Source organism: Oncorhynchus clarkii, chromosome 20, assembly GCF_045791955.1.
Source record: "Oncorhynchus clarkii lewisi isolate Uvic-CL-2024 chromosome 20, UVic_Ocla_1.0, whole genome shotgun sequence".
NCBI lineage: Eukaryota > Metazoa > Chordata > Actinopteri > Salmoniformes > Salmonidae > Oncorhynchus > Oncorhynchus clarkii.
In genome coordinates this window covers 21149103-21170444 of record NC_092166.1, presented here as the reverse complement: position 1 = coordinate 21170444, position 21342 = coordinate 21149103, and the positions used below count along the sequence as shown (strand labels likewise).

At 41.9% G+C, this 21342-nt stretch overlaps 1 protein-coding gene across 1 annotated transcript in view; it reads right to left on the bottom strand.

Moving 5' to 3' along the window:
• Positions 1 to 9627: 9627 nt before the first annotated feature.
• The window catches only part of LOC139376075 (tenascin R (restrictin, janusin)), a 153944-nt gene continuing 142229 nt past the window's right edge, over positions 9628 to 21342 (bottom strand). Inside the window, exons 20-22 of the mRNA XM_071118234.1 lie at positions 15949 to 16110; positions 15319 to 15482; positions 9628 to 13999 (exon numbers count right to left, since the gene is read on the bottom strand). Coding sequence (XP_070974335.1) covers positions 13877 to 13999; positions 15319 to 15482; positions 15949 to 16110 — 449 coding nt within the window. The 3' untranslated portion in view covers positions 9628 to 13876. The remainder of the gene's footprint in view (positions 14000 to 15318; positions 15483 to 15948; positions 16111 to 21342) is intronic.

The following is a 21342-nucleotide window of genomic DNA, read 5'->3' as shown; positions in this document are numbered from 1 at the left end:
AAACATCTCAAGGATGATTAATGGATACAGGAGGCACCTCAGCTAAATTTCGAGTTTCATGTCAAAGGGTCTGAATATTTATGTAAATAAGGTATTTCTGTTTCATTTCTATTTAAATAAATTAGCAAACATTTCTAAAAACCTGTTTTTGCTTTGCCATTATGGGGCATTGTGTGTAGATTGCAGAGGATTTAAAAAACATGTAATCCATTTTAGAATAACGCTGTAACGTAATAAAATGTGGAAAAGTCAAGTTCAAGTCAAGTCAAGGGGTCTGAATACTTTCCGAATGCACTGTACATATTTTATAGTCTTTTTTTATTATCTTCATCAATTGTGCCAATAATTCTGGAGATACTTTTTCATTTGAAAAGCTTGGTTAATCTCGCATTAGTTTTTTAAATTATGAATGCCAGTGACATCTATTTCTCAGGTAACTGTCATTGATCAATATATTAAAGTAGGTACCTTACCTTCGTTATATTAGCAACTCAAATAATTAATAACTGAATTGCTGGTAATGATCTATGCAGTTCCCATAAGGATACCTGCCACAACATATGTAACTGGATGTTTCCTAACTTTATATTTCAGGCAGTTGTGGAATCTTATAATTATAGGGCTCCCGAGTGGCACAGCGGTTTAAGCCACTGCATCTTAGTGCAAAAGGCATCACTACAGTCTCTGTTTTGAATCCAGGCTGTATCATATCCAGTCGTGATTGGGAGTCTCACAGGGCGGTGCACAATTGGCCCAGCGTTGTCTGGGTTTGGCCGTGGTAGGCCATCATTGTAAATAAGAATTTGTTCTTAACTGACTTGCCTGGTTAAATAAATAGGCATATTTTACCCCTCCTCTAAAAGAACAGACACATTGTAGAGAGTTTCCCACCAGGCAGTGGATTGACCTTATGTTCATTCCTGGCCTAAAATTCTTCAAGAGCAATGAGCTCACTCAAAATAATACAAACATAATAATAGCTCTAGCTCCAAGCTAAAGTCTAGAAGAAGCACATGCTACACAGCATGACTTAGATTATGATTCAATCATCAATGTAAAATGACATTAAAGAAACAGTAACAGAGGTCAAACATTGTGCGTTCCATCGTACAACATGACATTATCTAACTGTATGGTTTAACACAAAAAAACAGAACTAGAGAGGTGTCAAAATGAAATGCTGCTGTGTCTTGAATGTTTTCACTTGCATGTCCTGAGATTTCAATTCTATTACTTCTAGTCTGCTTCCCAAATGGAACCATATTCCCTTTATAGTGCACTACTTATAGTGCTTTGGGGAATAGGGTGCTATTTGGGGCGCATTTCTATAATTTTTCACCCTGAACGGCCTGTAACAGCTCTGAGCTGGACAGATATAGAACAGAGCCCGGAGCCCTGAGCCAGAACGATAAAGTGGGCCTGAGACTTCACATTCACATGGACCAGGAAGTGCTTACTTGGACTACATCCAGAGGGGCAGGAATAAGGTCTCCAGGACAAAACATTACTTATTTTGGAGACGAAGAAGCAAAGCATTAACAATGCTCGCCCAGTCCACAGCCTTAAGAGGCACTTTTGTGATTGTCTATGCTGTGGCATATTAATAAATGGGACAAAAGAGAGTGGTTTGAATAGACCCATGGATGGAAGGAGGAGGGGATTTGTACAGAGATGATGCCTTTGAGCATCAATTCCAACAAAAGATTGCACATTGTAGAGTAATTCTATACCTTCTGGCCATGTTGACTTATACACAGATGATCTCTTTCCTGTATTATCTCAGCATGTGATAGGAGTCAACTCTGACCAGAATATTTACACTCCAGAAATGATGCTTTGTAAGCTTGTCGCCACATGCAAGTATTGCATAGTCTTCATTTGTCATAGTCCTCGTCATGGACTGTTTAAAAATACATGAAGACTGATATCTTATGATTCCTTAATTATAACATACAAGCCCATTTCAATAACTGCACAATGCTGACAGTTTGCCTTTGTAATCATGGCTATTCACTATTGATGAGTTATCAATGATTTGCTGGTAAAGCACAATTCTCGTAACCTTGGCAAAACTCTATGCGATCAGTTCAGATAATGACATTGTCACCTTGCACACAAACGTACACAACACTAGATCACTGACTAAATCACGCCCTACAAGAAGAGAAAAAGCAAGAGAGAGAGAGCACAACATGTAGACAAAAACTCATACCTCTTATTTTCCTGCCTCCAATGGAGTTGTCACTAGTCTTCTTCATGGCCTGGAAACATTCATGTTGCGTAGCCCCACTGGGTTACTAAATGTTAGCTATGTCAGAAGTATCAATGCTGCCCATCAATCCGTTCCCGGTCCCTCAATTCTCAATTTAGCCAACGCGTTTACGGCACTATTACACAGTCCAACGAAGAGCAGCACTTGTCATACCCAATTTGCTTCCAGGGCTCAGTGAGTTGTGAAACCAACGCAAGCCGCCCAACCAGGCTGAGGTTTGGGACTTTACAGTGTCGCCTTTCATCACATTCCTCCAGTGATCTGTGAAATGACTGGTGTGTTGGAAGAGGGGCAGAGGGACCTCAGGACTCATTAATGGTTGTCATCCTTATACAGTATGTGTGAGACAATTGTGCAGTTAAGCAGGAGTACACACACGTTATTACGAGCACAGTGAAGAATACCAAGAGTCCTATTCTGGTGTTAAGCTCAAGCTGGCTACAGACACCAAACATCAGGTGTTGACATTTATCCTATGTTACTGTTTGTTATAGGTTCATTATTGTTTTACCACAGTATATTGCAATACCTTGTGACAACCTGGAGTCAGTGACATGTTTTTTCAATTAAGGCAGAAGAATTATGTTTTTCAAAAGCAGCGCTGTCCATGTTGTATTTGGATAAGGACAGAGTATAGACAGCCATGACTTAATCTTTGGTCTTTCCCGCAGTATGCTGTTCTGTTTTTAACATAACTACTTCCGGCAGTAATTGTGTTGTTCATTATTTAGTGCTTCATTTCTGCTCGCTAGACATTTTTATTTAATTAATGACTAATTAAGACATTCCATTATTGTCACGCCAACTCCCGCTCTTCCTCCCTCTGGCACTCAAGGGTGCCAGGATCCCCAGCATTATGCGGTCAAGCCACCATCAGTACACACACCTGCCATTCCCCTGTCACGCGCATCAGCAATCATTGAACTCACGTGAACTCAATTACTTGTGTCATTACCTTCCCTATATCTGTCTGTTCCCAAGCTCTGTTCCCTGCTTTGGGATTAATTGTCTCATGTTTGTGTTACCCGTGTTCTGACGCTGTTCCTGTCTTGTTTCCTTGTCTGTTCCCGAATAAATGTCTGACTCCCCGTACCTGCTTCCCCTGTCCGACATTGGCCCTTACAGAATCCCGAAGCCATCACACGAAGCATTGGAGAGTACTGGTGTTCCGGTTGGTGGTGACGTCGCTCCTGGGTCGCGGCCGATGGAACTGGGGGTGCCTAGCCAGCTCGTCGGGCTTCCATGCCCTAGCTGGCTCGAGAGGTTTCCTTGCCACGGGTTTGGCTCGGAGGGCGCCCATCCCAAGTCGGGCCTCAGCCGGATCGTCAGGTCTTGTTCGCCCAGCTGGCTCGTTGGACTGTTCCGTCTCTGACGGATCATCGGTCTTCCATGCGCAGCGGGATCGCCAGGCGTTCATGCCTCAGCCTTGATGTCAGGCTCCTATTTCTCAGCCGGCTGGAAAGGAAACTATTACGAAAACTATTATGGACTACAAAGGGAAATCCAGACGTGAGCTGCCAGTGACGCGAACAAACCAGATGAGCTAAATGCTTTTTATGCTCGCTTCGAGGCAAGCAACACTGAAGCATGCCTGAGAGCACCAGCTGTTCTGGATGACTGTGTGATAATGCTCTCAGTAGTCTTCACTGACATTTTCTACCTCTCCCTGACTGAGTCTGTAATACCAACATGTTTCAAGCAGACCACCATAGTCCCTATGCTCAAGCAAGCAAAGGTAACCTGCCTAAATGATTACCGCCCCGTAGCACTCACGTCGGTAGCCATGAAGTGCTTTGAAAGGCTGGTCATGGCTCACATCAACAGCATCCCCCCGGAAACCCTATACCCACTCTAATTCGCATACCGCCCCAACAGATCCACAGATGACCCAGATCCACAGATGGGCAGTGTGGAGTGCCCTTTTCCCACCTGGACAAAAGGAACACCTATGTGAGAATGCTGTTCATTAACTACAGCTCAACGTTCAACACCATAGTGCAGACGAAGCTCAAAACTAGGCTAAGGACCCTGGGACTAAACACCCCTTTCTGAAACTGGATCCTGGACTTCCTGACGGACCGCCCTCAAGTGGTAAGGATAGGCACGCTAATCTTCAACACTGGGGCCCCTCAGAGGTGTGTACTTTCTCCCCTCCTGTACTCCCTTTTCACCCACAACTGCGTGGCCAAACACAACTCTAACACCATCATTAAGTTGCTGATGACACAACTGTGGTAGGACTGATCACCGACAACGACGACGACACAGCCTATAGGGAGGAGGTCAGAGAACTGGCAGTGTGGTGCCAGGACAAAAACCTCTCCCTCAATGTGAGCAAGACAAAGGAGCTGATCGTGTACTACAGGAAAAGGCGGGCTGACAGGCCACCATTAACATCAACGGGGCTGTAGTGGAGCGGGTCAAGAGTGTCCACAGTCGTTTAGAGGGCAGAACACCTTTTCCCCCTCCTCCTCAAAAAGTTCTACAGCTGCACCATCGAGAGCATCCTGACCGGTTGCATCACTGCCTGGTATGGCTGCTGCTCGGCGTCTGACCGTAATGCGCTACAGAGGGTAATGCGTACAGCCCAGTACATCACTGGGGCTAAGCTTCCTGCCATCCAGGACCTATATACTAGGTAGTGTCAGAGGAAGCCCATTAAAATTGTCAGAATCTCCAGTCACCCAAGTCGTAGACTGTTTTCTCTGCTACCGCACGGCAAGCGATACTGGAGCACCAAGTCTATGACCAAAATGCTCCGTAACAGCTTCTACCCCCAAGCCATAAGACTGCTGAACAATTAATCAAATGGCCACCGGACTATTACATTGATCCCCCCTCCATTTTGTTTGTACACTGCAGCTACTCGATGTTTATTATCTATGCATTCCTACCTACATGTACAAATTACCTCTAACCTGTACCCCCGCACATTGACTTGGTACCGGTGCCCCCTGTATATAGCCTCGTTATTGTGTTACTTTTTATAATTTTTTTATGTTTTACTTTAGTTATTTGGTAAATATCTTCTTGAACTGTACTGTCGGTTAAGGGCTTGTAAGTAAGTATTTCACGGTAAGGTCTACACTTGTTTTATTTGGCGCATGTGATTTGATTTTTAATGCTTAAGCATGATATCCAGGTTGTGTGAGTCTCTGTCAGACTCTGAGGTTGTGTCCCTATGTAATGCACTACTTGATCAAAATAAGTGCACTATATAGGGAATAGGGTGGCGCGAGATTTATACCTTCTCCCCCCGATTTTCAAGGGCCAGCGAGAGCTCACCGGGAACCGTAACACTTTCCAGGGCTTGGGCCCCTCTCTCGGGGCGAACCAATTGCAGGGTGCCTTGCCCTTCACAAAGAAAAGAGAACTCTCCCCGGGACGTTGCTATTTGGGACACAACCTAATGTCTCCGTCAGGCTCTTCCTCTTTGGGTCATTTAGTGTTGAGTATGATGGCAGCCCCTTTGCTGCAGCCATCACAGATAATCCCATCATTGCATGACCCAACACAACACAAAATCACCCACACATTTACTTAACTTTCAATCAATCACTTTCATGAACTCACAACATGTTGTACATGTGAGTTACTGAGAATACATTCTCTGTAAAAACAAATAGGCCAAGAGATAGGAGTATTGAATGAAATTCAAGCAAAAAACAACTATTAGTGTGAGTGAAATTACTGTTAGATTGTTGTGTTTATTTATAAAGCATGTAAATGGTCTTGAAACAGAAAATAACATCTGAAATAACTGCACTTGTAAACAGCAACATTGACTATTGGAATATTTTATTAATATGTAGAAAATGTATTAAAAAATTTACTATACAGTACATGTTTTAAGTCAAACTAGAACTAATCTGATCATTAATATCCAAGATTATACAACACAATCCAGATACTAATCAAAGTAGCTTTTCCACGGTCTCAACCTTCCTCAACATTCTTCATGGGATCTTAAGTCAAACAGGTAAAGTACACCTTTTAACATTCCTTGGGGCTCTTTTCAGCTATACAACAGTGTTGCATCAATTGAACAATTAATAACATAGCTGTGTCTAGTAGTCATAAATACCACAATATAAATAAATGACAGGAAAATATTCCACACACTTACTATAAGCCTGATTAAATCACACAACAGAGGAACAGATTGTGGGTTTGAGTTGTGAGCCAGTGCGAGTTGTTGTTCCAGTAAATTGTGAAGCTGTGATTGGTTTAAGTAATGGGGAAATATGGAACATTCTGAAGCACTAGATGAGCTGCTACCATCTGTTATGCAAATGAATAATAGAGTAAAGTCTGCCCTCGACATTGTTAGAAAAATGCAGTCTTAATTTCACTCCCATCCTTAGACAGAAAAATCTCCAGACCTCTCTCAGATATAAATACAAAGATCTGCTGTGTGTGTTCCAGATAAAACAGAGAAAGACGCTTCACAGTATCTCATCTATTCAAATAGAAGAGCAGCTTCTCATACAAGTCACCGCTCATAAATCCTTTAAGGTCGAGATGCTAACTTGGCCTCAGGCCACATTCAAAACCCTATCTGCATCCCAAATGGCACACTATTCTGTATATAGTGCACTACATTTGACCCTGGTCAGGGAATAGGGTACAATTTGGGATGCAAGTCCAATCTGACTATTGTCCTGATCCTCCTACATCAGCTCCTGGGTAGAGAGGGCTACAACATTAATTTAGAATGCCTACTAACAGAGTAACAGCAATGTTATTCCTACAGCATATCAAAAAAGGTCAAATCTATATTTCTGAGCACTAAGCACTAATGATTCTAGGGCAATATAATCAAAGACACGGGTAAACAAACCAAGGTACCTAATTGGCGTTGTTTCCAATGGGAGCAAATTAAGCACTGTGGCAGAACAAGCAAGGACGTGGGCAGAGCCAAGCACGAGCTAGTGAGATCCTACTGGTGCTTTTTAGCATGTATTTGCATATTTCTGTTAGGGAACGCCTTCTCTGTGAAGTACGTGTGTGCAATAACTCAATTCGCCCTTGTACTCCTACTACTATTGAGAGCAATGATAATTAGCAGAATGTCGGCCAGGTTTCTTCTAGCTCAATTTTCTCCCACTTCCCACCACTGGACCTTCTCTCATCATTGTATTTGATGGTGAGTGGAAATTCTAAACCAATGCTTCAGTTGAATCTAGCTCCTTCTTCTGTCAGTGATGTAATCATCCTAAAGTGATGAGATAATTCACCCATAATCTGCATGATGTTTTATACTGCCATGCAATTGTCCGTCATTTAATTTACATAGGCTCTGTGATAAACTGTGACTAAAGCATTAGTCTTTTCTGTGAGGTTGATTATGTGCAGTCCTATTATCAGAACCATAGAAATGGAATCACAACAGTGTGTGTTAGACCCATTCTAGTGATTATATTTCTATGATCAGAACTATTCCTTCTCCTTTATGATGAAAGTGATGGCATGGGAGCAATAGTAGGACAGATCGAGTTGGCCCTAAGGGGAAATAAATTTTTTACCCCCAAAATGTAAGAATTAACCACATTCTTCCCGAGTGGCGCAGCGGACTAAGGCACTGCATTTCAGTGCTAGAGGTGTCACTACAAACCCTGGTTTGATCCTGGGCTGTATCACAACCAGCTGTGATTTAGAGTCTCATAGGGTGGCGCACAATTTGCTCAGCGTCCTCCGGGTTAGGCCAAACCCTAACCCTAACCGGGTTAGGCCAAAATAAGAATTTGTTCTTAACTGACTTGCCTAGTTAAATAAAATAAAAACATCTATACAGTTCCAGTCAAAAGTTTGGACTCACCTACTCATTCAAAGGTTTTTCTTTATTTGTACTATTTTCTACCTTGTAAGATAATATTGAAGACAGCAAAACTATGAAATAACACATATGGGAATCATTAAATAACCAAAAAAGGTGTTAAACAAATCAAAATATATTTTATATTTATATTCTTCAAACTAGCCACTCTTTGCCTTGATGACAGCTTTGCACACGCTTGGCATTCTCTCAACCAGTATCATGAAGTAGTTACCTGGAAAGCATTTCAATGAAAAGGTGTGCCTTGTTAAAAGTTAATTTGTGGATTTTCTTTCCTTCTGAAATGCGTTTGAGTCAATCAGTTGTGTTGTGACAAGGTAGGGGTGGTATACAGAAGATAGCCCTAATTGGTAAAAGACCAAGTCAATATCATTGCAGGAACAAAAAAAAAGCAAAGAGAAATGACAGTCCATCATTCCTTTCAGACATGAAGTTCAATCAATCTGGAAAATTTCAAGAACTTTGAAAGTTTCTTCAAGTGCAGTCGCAAAAACCATCAAGCGCTATGATAAAATTGGCTCTCATGAGGACCGCCACAGGAAAGGAAGACCCAGAGTTACCTCTGCTGCAGGGGATAAGTTAATTAGAGTAACCAGCCTCAGAATTTGCAGTCCAAATAAGTGCTTCACAGAGTTCAAGCAACAGACACATCTCAACATCAACTGTTCAGAGGAAACTGTGTGAAACAGGCCTTCATGGTCAAATTGCAGAAAAGTAACCACTAGTAAAGGACACCAAAAAGAAGCATAGACTTGATTGGGCCAAGAAACCCTAGCAATGGACATTAGACCGGTGGAAATCTGTCCTGTGGTCTGATTTTTGGTCCCAACCGTCGTGTCTTTGTGAGACCCAGAGTAGGTGAACGGATGATCTCTGCATGTATGGTTCCCACCATGAAGCATGGAGGGTGAGGTGTGATGGTGCTTTGCTGTGACACTGTCAGTGATTTATTTAGAATTCAAGGCACACATAACCAGCATGTCTACCACAGAATTCTGCAGTGATACATCATCCAATCATGTTTGCACCCAGTGCGACTATCATTTGGTTTTCAACAGGACAATGACCCAACACACCTCCATGCTGTTTAAGGGCTACTTGACCAAGAAGGTCAAGAGTGATGGAGTGCTATGTCAAATGACCTGGCCTCCATAATCACCTGACCTCTACCCAATTGAGATGGTTTGGGATGAGTTGGGCCACAAAGTGAAGGAAAAGCAGCAAATAAGTGCTCATTACACGTGGAACCTCCTTCAAGACTGTTGGTAAAGCATTCCAGGTGAAGCTGGTTGAGAGAATGCCAAGAGTGTGCAAAGGTGTAATCCATGCTCAGGGTGGCTACTTTGAAGTATCTCCCCCAAAAATTGTTTACTACATGATTCCGTATGTGTTTTTTAAAATAGTTTTGATGTCTTCACTATTATTCTATAATGTAAAAAATAGTATAAATAAAGAAAACCCTGGAATGAGTAGGTGTGTCCAAACTTTTGAATGGTACTGTCTATTATTCTGCTTCACAGTTGCTGTCTAGTAGAGGTCTGACAATGCCTGGTAGAGGTATACTTTATTTACACGGTTCAGTTTCCACAGTTTATGGAATTAGTTACAGCATCGCAAATACTCCTGTTACGTACACTACATGGCCAAAAGTATATGGACACTTGCTTGTCAAACATCTCGTTTCAAAATCATGGGCATTAATATGAAGTTGGTCCCCCTTTGCTGCTATAACAGCCTTCATTCTTCTGTGAAGGCTTTCCGTTAGATGTCGGAACATTGCTGCAGGGACTTGCTTCCATTCAGCCACAATAGCATTACAGAAGTCGGGCACTGATGTTGGTCGATTAGGCCTTATTCGCAGTCTGCGTTCAAATTAATCCCGAAGGTTTAAGGTCAGGGCTCTGTACAGTTCCAGTCAAGTTCTTCCACAACAATCTCGACAAACCATTTCTGTATGGACCTGAAATCATGCTGTTGCCACAAAGTTCGGAGCACAGAATTGTCTAGAATGTCATTGCATGTTGTGGCGTTAAGATTTCCCTTTACTGGAACTAAAGGGCCTAGCCTGAACCATGAAAAACAGCCCCAGATTGTTATTCCTCCTCCACCAAACTTTACAGTTGTCACTATGCAGGCAGACAGGGAGCGTTCTCATGGCATCTGCCAAACCCAGAATTGTCCGTCGGACTACCAGATGGTGAAGCCTAATTTATCACGTAGAACACGTTTCCACTGATCCAGATCCAGAGTCCAATGGTGGCGAACTGTACACCACTCCAGCCGACACTTGGCATTGCGCATGGTGATCTTAGGCTTGTGTGCGGCTGCTCGGCCACGGAAACCCATTTCATGAAGTTGTGCTGAAGCTGTGCTGACGTCGCTTCCAGAGGAAGTTGATAGTGTGTTGCAACTGAAGTTGAACAATTTTTACACGCTATGCGCTTCAGCACTCGGCGGTCCTGTTCTGTAAGCTTGTATGGCCTACCACTTTGCAGCTGAGCCGTTATTGCTCCTAGACGTTTCCACTTCACAATAACAGCACTTACAGTTGACCGGGGCAGCTGTAGCAAGGCAGAAATTTGACAAACTGACTTGTTGGTGCCAAGTTGAAAGTCACTGAGATCTTCAGTACGGGACATTGTACAGCCAATGTTTGTCTCTGGAGATTGCATGGCTGTGTGCTCGATTGTATACACCTGTCAGCAATGGGTGTGGCTGAAGTAGCTGAATCCACTCATTTGAAGGGGTGTCCACATACTTTTGACAATTTAGTGCATGTGCAAAGTGTTGTCCTGGAGTGTAAAGGCATGATTAAACAACTTTATATTCAGCATATTGAGATTCTATTACCTTTCTTACAGACAACACATTTTTAGTGAGCTTTTATTTTCGTCCTCGGTATCCCTCAATCTGTTTATAATCTTTAGCACTCAGCATTTTCTCAGCCACCATTGATTACATGCATTTGCACTTGAGGTTCCCTTCAATAGTTAGATGTGCTTTTACATCGCAAGCCAAACACAAGATACAAAAGTATCTTACTACTCTAATACCTTTCAATCAAAATTCTAGTTCTTTGTAGATATTCTCTCTTTAGGCTCCCCTGAAACCATATCAAAACAGGTAAGGGTATTTAATCACTGCATTTGAAATACTTTTCCAGCTCAGACCTCAACTTGAATTCTTGGCAGAGATTCTGGGGGTTTAAATAGTGACAACTAGCTTAATGTGTGTGCACATTGCACACAGCCTTGCTAAACCAGGGGTGTGAAGGAAAAGGTTAAGTTACTGAAAGGAATCATAACATAAATAAGAACTACAGTATACCTGTCCTACAGCTTGGAATAGGCCTGCATCAACTTCTGGATAATCTTCTGGATAATCAGAACACTTCACTTGACCAAGCTTGAGGCTTTGCAAAATAAGACTGTGTCATTCTGATTGATTGATTGACAATTCATTAATTTCAGATTTCTGTGAAAGAGAGCAGGAGTCAGTAAGCATTTGGATTACAATTCGGGCACACCAGCGTTTGACAAAAGTGATATCTCTTATGTTAAATACATTCCATCTGTTATCTACAGAGCTTCATCACTCTCATTCCTTGCACAAAGTGCCATGAAGCAAAGTTAGTCTAAGTAGTTAATAAATAAGTACACATCCTATTCTAGTAAAAAAGAAAACACAATGTCTTGCTCTGGGAGATGCATTGCATTAACAGATCTGAAACAGTCACTTGACAAGCAGAATTCAGAGGAGAATTTCTACATTTAAATTCAAAAGTAAATCAAAATCAAATCATTTTATTTGTCACATGCGCTGAATACAAAGGGTGTGGAATTTACCGTGAAATGCTTGCTTAAGAGCCCTTCCCAACGATGCAGATTCTGATGACACGTTTGTTGTTACCATGGAGGTGTTGATCATGATTGTTAGCATGCAGTAGGCTCACCCCTTTTCAAAACAAGTCTGTGTTAACAACTATGGTTAGAACAATAGGGGAAGTAGTATCAGCGTTTCTTAATGCTTCTATATTACTCTGCATCTACAAGGGTAAATACTGAAATATGTCCCCTCCTCCTAATTCTTATATGGATATATTAGTACCAGTAGTCTATAGGATGGATAATCACCATTGTTTCAAGTCATCAAGTCTAAAGGACAATGAACGACATAAAATGTACAAAATGATTATGACCCACTGTGTGGTTGTTACAGTTTGTAGAGATTGGGTGAGGGTATTTAAGCCATATCTGAATGAAAATATGAGTCAATTAGTCAATAAAAACAACTAAGGAGAACAATACAGTTAAACGATTTGATGAAAAGTATTGGATAAGTAGGATTACAGTGTATCCATCAAATGTACATCGAGGACATGAGGGGTTCTCTACAGCAGGCCAAGTGTTACTTGCACTGGAGGCATAACATAGTTAAACATTAAATATGGGTGAGGCAGAGGATTGTATAACGTACAGGACGACTATCGAACACCAACATACAGTAAATGAGCTTATCAATTTCAAATCATTCGCTAAAATACTGACAAAGAACTAATGTTCACAAAGTAACCATGAGACTTGTTGCTGGGCCTAAAACCGAGGATCACAAAAACATCTGCTAAGGTGATGATGAGGCTACAAAGAAAGAGAGCTCTGTCGACAGCACATTTTCTCTCCAGCAAATCTTTGGTTTCATGTCAGAACTATTAGCACCATCAATGCAAGTAACATAGCGGGGAAACATTTGAGAGTGCTAATTCCTAAACAGGATCTTCACACAGCTTTATATTTGTTTGTGGAGTTGGAATCTCCTCATGGAGAATACCGTGTGTGAATATTGGTCAACAATGTTATATATTTGAGTTATGCAGGGCAGTGTAAAGACAAGTATTGAATGACAATGGTCATACTATGTATTACCACAGCGCAAATAACTTGCTCACTGTTATTTTCTTACTAAATGGGCACTGGAGTCTAGGCCTATACATTTCAAGTTGAACAGCTATTGTTTGATGATCCTGTTTCCTGTTTCCTGTTTCTTCCATTCCAACAAGGGTATGGATTTGGGATTTTATTGTATATTCAAAAGCAAATTGGACAAATGGACATAAATAAATAAATCAATAGCTGATGTTGAATCCACTGCTACAGGCTGGTGTGTAGCTTGGTGATTGCTAATGCTGATTGGCTCATTATGAGTGCCAATGTTTTGTCAATGTCCAATGAATTTCTCCATGCAGGCATTTGACTATGAAACTCATGGAGGGTTGCTATTTCAATACAAATATCAATAACAAGGCATCAAATTATATCATGTAATAAATTAACTTTGTTACAATATCAGTTATAAAAATAGAGATATCTTACTTGTTTACGGGCATATAGAATTTTGTTAAAATTACTTTTTTTTAATGGGGAAAATAATCCCAGCTCTCATGTACTTATATTGTATAGATAGAGAGAAGATCATGACAGCTACTCGGAGTTCATCTCTTCACCTTCCAGGACAGGGCAAATAACTAAACACAAAAACCTTATGGTTTACCTCTCTATTTTAGCAAATAGATAGCCTTAAAATCCAGACTGAATGGATTGTGAAACAAACATGAAACAGAGCTGAGTTCAGTCTGGATATCTAGGCTAGCTAACAGAACCATTGTCATTCAAATTTTGTATAAATTGCATAGCTCCTCCTTTTGTCTTTCAGCCTTATGTAAAAGTAGGAACAGCAAGCTGGATTGGGGTTGAGGGGTAAGGTGTAGGGGTTTATTCTGGAGGAGTGGACCTCCTTCGCTTGCCACTGATGCTGCGGTAGTTGAACGGCCTCATTTTCATCTCCACAAAGGGGACAGAGAACTCATGGCCCTTCCAGTGGTACCAGTTGATACCCTGTATAGGATGAAGAGAGGACAAAATGTAGGATCAAGAGAGAACCGTGTTCAGAAACAAAGATATCTGATATTACACAATGTGGTTTTCTTAGAATATGTACAGTGCACTTCATGTATCAAGGATGTGCGTACGCCACAATCTTTACTATATGACTTATACAGTATGTCTAATATGGATATTGTCCTCAATGTTCAGTTCACTTCTAATTCAAATGTGACATCCTCAGCTGTCTCCTGTCTCCTCAGCTGTCTCCTGTCTCCTCAGCTGTCTCCTGTCTCCTCAGCTGACTCAGACCAACCTTAGTGGTATTTCTAATATTGCCCATTGTGCTGTTCAGAAAAATGTGTGGACATTTTCAATGATAATTGCGGTTTGAACTCATTGTAGACCATAATTCAATTACTGGATAAAAAATAATTCAGACAGACATTCTTATCTTACCTACAGTACAATGCACAGGTAACTGCCAAAATAAAGTAAACACTTGATTAAATTAGGGATACAAAGTATATTGATAGCAGGTGCTTCCACACAGGTGTGGTTCCTGAGTTTAATTAAACAATTAACATCCCATCATGCTTAGGGTCATGTATAAATAAGTCCAGTTGCCCATTATTTTGGCTACCATGGCTAGAAGAGGAGATCTCAGTGACTTTGAAAGAAGATTCTCAAAGGAGTATAAGGGGTTTAAAGTGTGTGTGTGTGTGTGTGTGTGTGCGAGCGAGTACGTACGTGTGTGTGTGTGTGTCTCAGTCACCAGATCTCAATTGAGCACCGGTGGGAGATTCTGGAGCGGCCCTTGAAACAGCGTTTTCCACCACCATCAATAAAACACCAAATTATGGAATTTCTTATGCAAAAATGGTGTTGCATCCCTCCAATAGAGTTCCAGACACTTGTAGAATCTATGCCAAAGCACATTGAAGCTGTTCTGGCAGCTTGTGGTCCCATGCCCTATTAAGACACTTTATGTTGGTGTTTCCTTTATTTTAGTAGTTACCTGTAGCTAGTTCCTCTTTTTATGTCTGAGATAATTTAATGTCATCAAAATGTTATATTGGAAACTGCTAATCTGTGTAATGTTGCAAGGCTTCTGTAGTAGTCTCATCAAAAACTCTTTACAAGACTCTTACTTGTAACAAATATCACACTGTTGGGAAAGCAGTAAGAGATTTAAAGTTTTCTTTACGTCTTTAATGGAAATGACTGGGAATCTCACAGTGTGGCCTTTAATTCCAGTCATCACAGTGGTAAGCTGAGGCAGCTGTTCAGTCCCACTGCTCAGTCCCAGTGCGGATGATAACAGGGACACCAACCTGACTGTGTCTCGACTCGCCGTATTTCCCGTTCAGGTTGGCCCGATGGCAATTTTTGTACCACCAGGCTCCTTTGTAGGACAGAGCACAGTTGGTCACGGCGATGTCATTGTCTCTGTCCTTGGTGGAGAAGGGACGGCCTTGGTGATAGCTCAGCGAGTCCCCTGTGACAGGGAATAAAAATGAATTGAACTGACGGAACCAGCAAATGACATGAGTACACTGGCAGTCTGAAGCGTATAATACTACAGGGCTAGAGCCAAGTGTTGAGGGATGGGGGATAAAATAATACATTTCATCAAGAAACCATAAAGAAGATGGAGGAAAAAGGCTTTTATTGTTTAGTAGGGCGGCAGGTAGCCTAGTGGTTAGATCGTTGGGCCAGTAACCAAAAGGTTGCTAGATCAAATCCCCGAGATGACAAGGTAAAAATCTGTCGTTCTGCCCATGAACAAGGAAGTTAACCTACTGTTCCTAGGCCGTCATTGTAAATAAGAATTTGTTCTTAACTGACTTGCCTGGTAAAATAAATAAAAATGTCTTGGCTGTTAGAGGTCGTATATGTTTAATAGATCAGTTGATTGGTCTTAAATCAGCACCACATAGAATAGAGTGTACATAAGCGCTCACCAGCTGTGCCATTGTACTCTCCTATCCTGAGTTTGTACAGATTCCTGACGTCTCCAATGGCGAACTTGTCATAGCTGGCATAGACAGACTCCTGGCCATCCTTCATGTCGATCCGGAGCTCATAGCGACCTTGAGCTGAGAGCTTCTGTATGTTGTCCAAACCTGAAGAAGAAGAAGAGACAATAAATACACACAAATATTATACATACACACCAGTCAAAAGTTTGGACACACCTACTCATTCAAGGTTCTTTCTTTATTTGTACTATTTTCTACATTGTAGAAGACATCAGGTGTATAAAATCGAGCACACAGCCATGCAATATCCATAGTGAAGACATCAAAACTATGAAATAACACATATGGAATCATGTAGTAAGCAAAAAAGTGTTAAACAAATCAAAATACATTTTATATTTGAGATTCTTCAAAGTAGCAACCCTTTGCCTTGATGACAGATTTGCACACTCTTGGCATTCTCTCAACCAGCTTCACCTGGAATGCTTTTCCAACAGTCTTGAAGGAGTTCCCACATATGCTGAGCACCTGTTGGCGGCTTTTCCGTCACACTGGGGTCTTCACTATTATACTATTATACTATAAAATAGTAAAATAAAGAAAAACCCTTGAATGAATAAGTGTGTCCAAACATTTGACTGGTACTGTGTATACACACTATATATACAAAAGTATATATAGTACACCCCTTCAAATTAGTGGATTTGTCTATTTCAGACATACTGTTGCTAACAGGTGTATAAAATCGAGCACACAGCCATGCAATATCCATAGACAAACATTGGTAGTAGAACGGCCAGTATTGAAGAGCTCAGTTACATTCAATGTGGCACTGTCTTTCCAACAAGGCAGTTCGTCAAATTTCTGCCCTGTTAGAGCTGCCCCGGTCAACTGTAAGTGCTGTTATTGTGAAGTGAAAATGTCTATGAAGAGCTCAGTCGCGAAGTGATAGGCCACACAAGCTCACAGAACGGGACCGCCGTGTGCTGAAGTGCATAATGTACTCACAACTGAGTTCCAAACTGCTTCTGGAAGCAACATCAGCACAATAACTATTTTCTCGGGAGCTTCGAGAAATGGGTTTCCATGGCCGAGCAGGCGCACACAAGCCTAAGATCACCATGCACAATGCCAAGCATCAGCTGGAGTGGTGTATAGTTCGCCGCCATTGGACTCTGGAGTGATGAATCACGCTTCACCATCTGGTTGTCCGACGGACAAATCTGGGTTTGGCGAATACCAGGAGTTCGCTACCGGCCCCAATGCGTAGTGGCAACTGTAAAGTTTGGTGGAGGAGGAATAATGGTCTGGGACTGTTTTTCTTGGTTTGGGCTAGGTCCTTTAGTTCCAGTGATGGGAAATCTTAACGCTACAGCATATAATGACATTCTAGACTATTCTGTACTTCACACTCTGTGGCAACAGTTTGTGGAAGGCCCTTTCCTGTTTCAGCATGACCTCAGCCCCATGGAAGACCTTTGGGATGTATTGGAACGCCGACTGTGAGCCAGGCCTAATCGGCTAATATCGGTGCCGACCTCACGAATGCTCTTGTGGCTGAATGGAAGCAAGTCCCCGCGGCAATGTTCAAACATCTAGTGGAAAGCCTTCCAACAAGAGTGCAGGTTGTTATATCAGCAAAGGGGAGACCAACTGCGTATTAATGCCCATGATTTTGGAATGAGATGTTCGACAAGCAGGTGTCCACATACTTTTGTTCATGTAGTATATATGGTGCATTCGGAAAGTATTCAGACCCCTTGACTTTTTCCACATTTTGTTACATTACAGCCTAATTCTAAAATTAATTGAATAAATGTTTTCCTCATACATCTACACACAATACCCCAAAATGACAAAGTGGAAACAGGTTTTTAGAAAAAAGAAAAAAAGAAATACCTTTATTATATAAGCATTCAGAACCTTTGCTATGAGACTCGAAATTGAGCTCAGGTGCATCCTGTTTCCATTGATCATCCTTGAGATGTTTCTAAAACTTGATTGGAGTCCATCTGTGGTAAATTCAATTGATTGGACATGATTTGAAAGGCACACCGCCTGTCTATATAAGGTCCCCCAGTTGACAGACCATGAGGTTGAAGGAATTGTCCTTAGAGCTCCGACACAGGATTGTGTCCAGGCACAGATCTGGGGAAGGGTACCAAAACATTTATGCAGCATGGAAGGTCCCCAAGAGCACAGTGGCCTCCATCATTCTTAAATGGAAGAAGTCTGGAACCACCAAGACTCTTCCTAGAGCTGGTTTCCCGGCCAAACTGAACAAATCCAGGGAGAAGGGCCTTGGTCAGGGAGGTGACCAAAAACCTCATAGTCACTCTGACAGAGCTCTAGAGTTCCTCTGTGGAGATGGGAGAATGTTCCAGAAGTTCAACCATATCTGCAGCACTCTACCAATCAGGACATTATGGTAGAGTGGCCAGATGGAAGCCACTCCTCAGTAAAAGGTACATGACAGCCCGCTTGGAGTTCGGCAAAAGGCATCTAAAAGACTCTCAGTGCATGAGAAGCAAGATTCTCTGGTCCGATGAAACCAAGATTGAACTCTATGGCCTTATTGCCAATCGTCACGTCTGGAGGAAAGCTGGCACCATCCCTACGGTGAAGCATGGTGTTGGCAGCATCATGCTGTGGGGATGTTTTTCAGCTGCAGGGACTCGGAGACTAATCAGGATCGAGGGAAAGATGAACTGATTAAAGTAGAAAGAGATCCTTGATGAAAACCTGCTCCAGAACGCTCAGGACCTCAGACTGAGGCGAAGGTTCACCTTCCAAAAGGACAATGATCCTAAGCACACAGCTAAGACAACGAAGGAATGGCTTCGGGACAAGTCTGAATTTCCTTGAGTGACCCAGCAGAGCCTGGACTTGAACCCAATCCAACATCTTTGGAGAGACCTGAAAATAGCTGTGCAGAGACGCTCCCCATCCAACCTGACAGAGCTTCAGAGGATATGCAGAGAAGGGAAAAACTCCCCAAATACAGGTGTGTTAAGCATGTAGTGTCATACCCAAGACGACTCGAAGCTGTAATCGCTGCAGAAGGTACTTCAACAAAGTACTGAGTAAAGGGTCTGAATAATTATGTAATTGTGATATTATATTATATAAACAGATTTTTGCTTCAGCATTATGGGGTATTGTGTGTAGATTGACGAGGGGGAAAAAACTATTTCAAACATTTTACAATAAGGCTGTAACCTAACAAAATGTGGAAAAAGGAAATTGGTCTTAATACTTTCCGAGTGCACTGTGTGTGTGTGTATATATATATATATATATATATATATATATATATATATATATATATATATATATATATATATATAGGACAAGTCAAAAGTTTGGTCACACCTACTCATTCAAGGGTTATTCTTTATATTTACTTTTTTCTACATTATAGAATAAAAGTAAAGACATCAACACTATTAAATAACACATGTGGAATCATGTAGTAATTATTCAAAGAAACCACTCTTTGCCATGAAGACAGCTTTGCACACTCTTGACATTCTCTCAACCAGCTTCACCTGGAATGCTTTTCCAACTGTCTTGAAGGAGTTCCCACATTTGCTGAGCACTTTTTTTGGCTGCTTTTCCTTCACTCTGCGGTCCAATTCATCCCAAACCATCTCAATTGGGTTGAGGTCACGTGATTGTGGAGGACAGATCATCTGATGCAGCACTCCATCACTCTTCTTCTTGGTCAAATAGCCCTTACACAGCCTGGATGTGTGTTGGGTCATTGTCCTGTTGAAAAACAAATGATTGTCACACTAAGCGGAAACCAGATGGGATGGCGTATCACTGCAGAATGCTGGTTAAGAATGCCTTGAATTCTTAATAAATTTCCCACAGTGTCACCAGCAAAGCACCCCTACACCAACACACCTCCTCCTCCATGCTTCAAGGTAGGAACCACACATGCAGAGATCATCCGTTCACCTACTCTGCTTCTCACAAATACATGGTGGTTGGAACCAAAAATCTAAAATTTGGACTCATCAGACCAAAGGACAGATTTCTGCCTGTCTAATGTCCATTGCTCGTGTTACTTAGCCCAGGCAAGTCTCCTCTTCTTATTGGTGTCCTTTAGTAGTGGTTTCTTTGCAGCGATTCGGCCATGAAGGCCTGTTTCACAGTCTCCTCTGAACAGTTGATGTTGAGATGTGTCTGTTGCTTGAACTCTGTGAAGCACATATTTGGGCTGCAATTTCTGAGGCAGGTAACTCTGATGAACTTATCCTCTGCAGCAGAGGTAACTCTGGGTCTTCCTTTCCTGTGGCGGTTTTTATGAGAGCCAGTTTCACCATAGCGCTTGCGGCTGCACTTGAAGAAACTTTCAAAGTTCTTTTCATTTTCCGGATTGACTGACCTTTATGTCTTGAAATAATGATGGCCTGTTATTTCTCGTTGCTTATTTGAGCTATACTTTCCATAATATGGACTTGACCTTTTACCAAATAGGGCTATCTTCTGTATATCACCCCTACCTTGTCACTATACAACTGATTGGCTCAAACGCATTAAGAAGGAAAGAAATTCCACAAATTAACTTTTAACAAGGCACACCTGTTAATTGAAATGCATTCCAGGTGACTACCTCATGAAGCTGGTTGAGAGTATGCCAAGAGTGTGTAAAGCTGTCATCAAGGCAAAGAGTGGCTCATATAAAATATATTTTGATTTGTTTAACACTTTTTGGTTACTACATGATTCCATATGTGTTATTTCATAGTTTTGATGTCTACACTCTACATTATTATTGAGTGTAGTCTACCCCAGGAGTGGGAAGGTGAACGGAAAGGCTCTGGAGCAACGAACCGCCCTTGCTATCTCTGCCTGGCTGGTTCCCCTCTTTCCACTAGGATTCTCTGCCTCTAACCCTATTACAGGGGCTGAGTCACTGGCTTACTGGGGCTCTTTCATACCGTCCCTGGGAGGGGTGCGTCACTTGAGTGGGTTGAGTCACTGATGTGATCTTCCTGTCTGGGTTGGCGCCCCACCCTTGGGTTGTGCCGTGGCGGAGATCTTTGTGGGCTATACTCGGCCTTGTCTCAGGATGGTAAGTTGGTGGTTGAAGATATCCCTCTAGTGGTGTGGGGGCTGTGCTTTGGCAAAGTGTGTGGGGTTATATCCTTCCTGTTTGGCCCTGTCCGGGGGTGTCCTCGGATGGGGCCACCGTGTCTCCAGACCCCTCCTGTCTCAGCCTCCGGTATTTATGCTGCAGTAGTTTATGTGTCGCGGGGGCTAGAGTCCGTTTGTTATATCTGGAGTACTTCTCCTGTCCTATTCGGTGTCCTGTGTGAATTTAAGTGTGCTCTCTCTAATTCTCTCTTTCTCTCTTTCTTTCTCTCT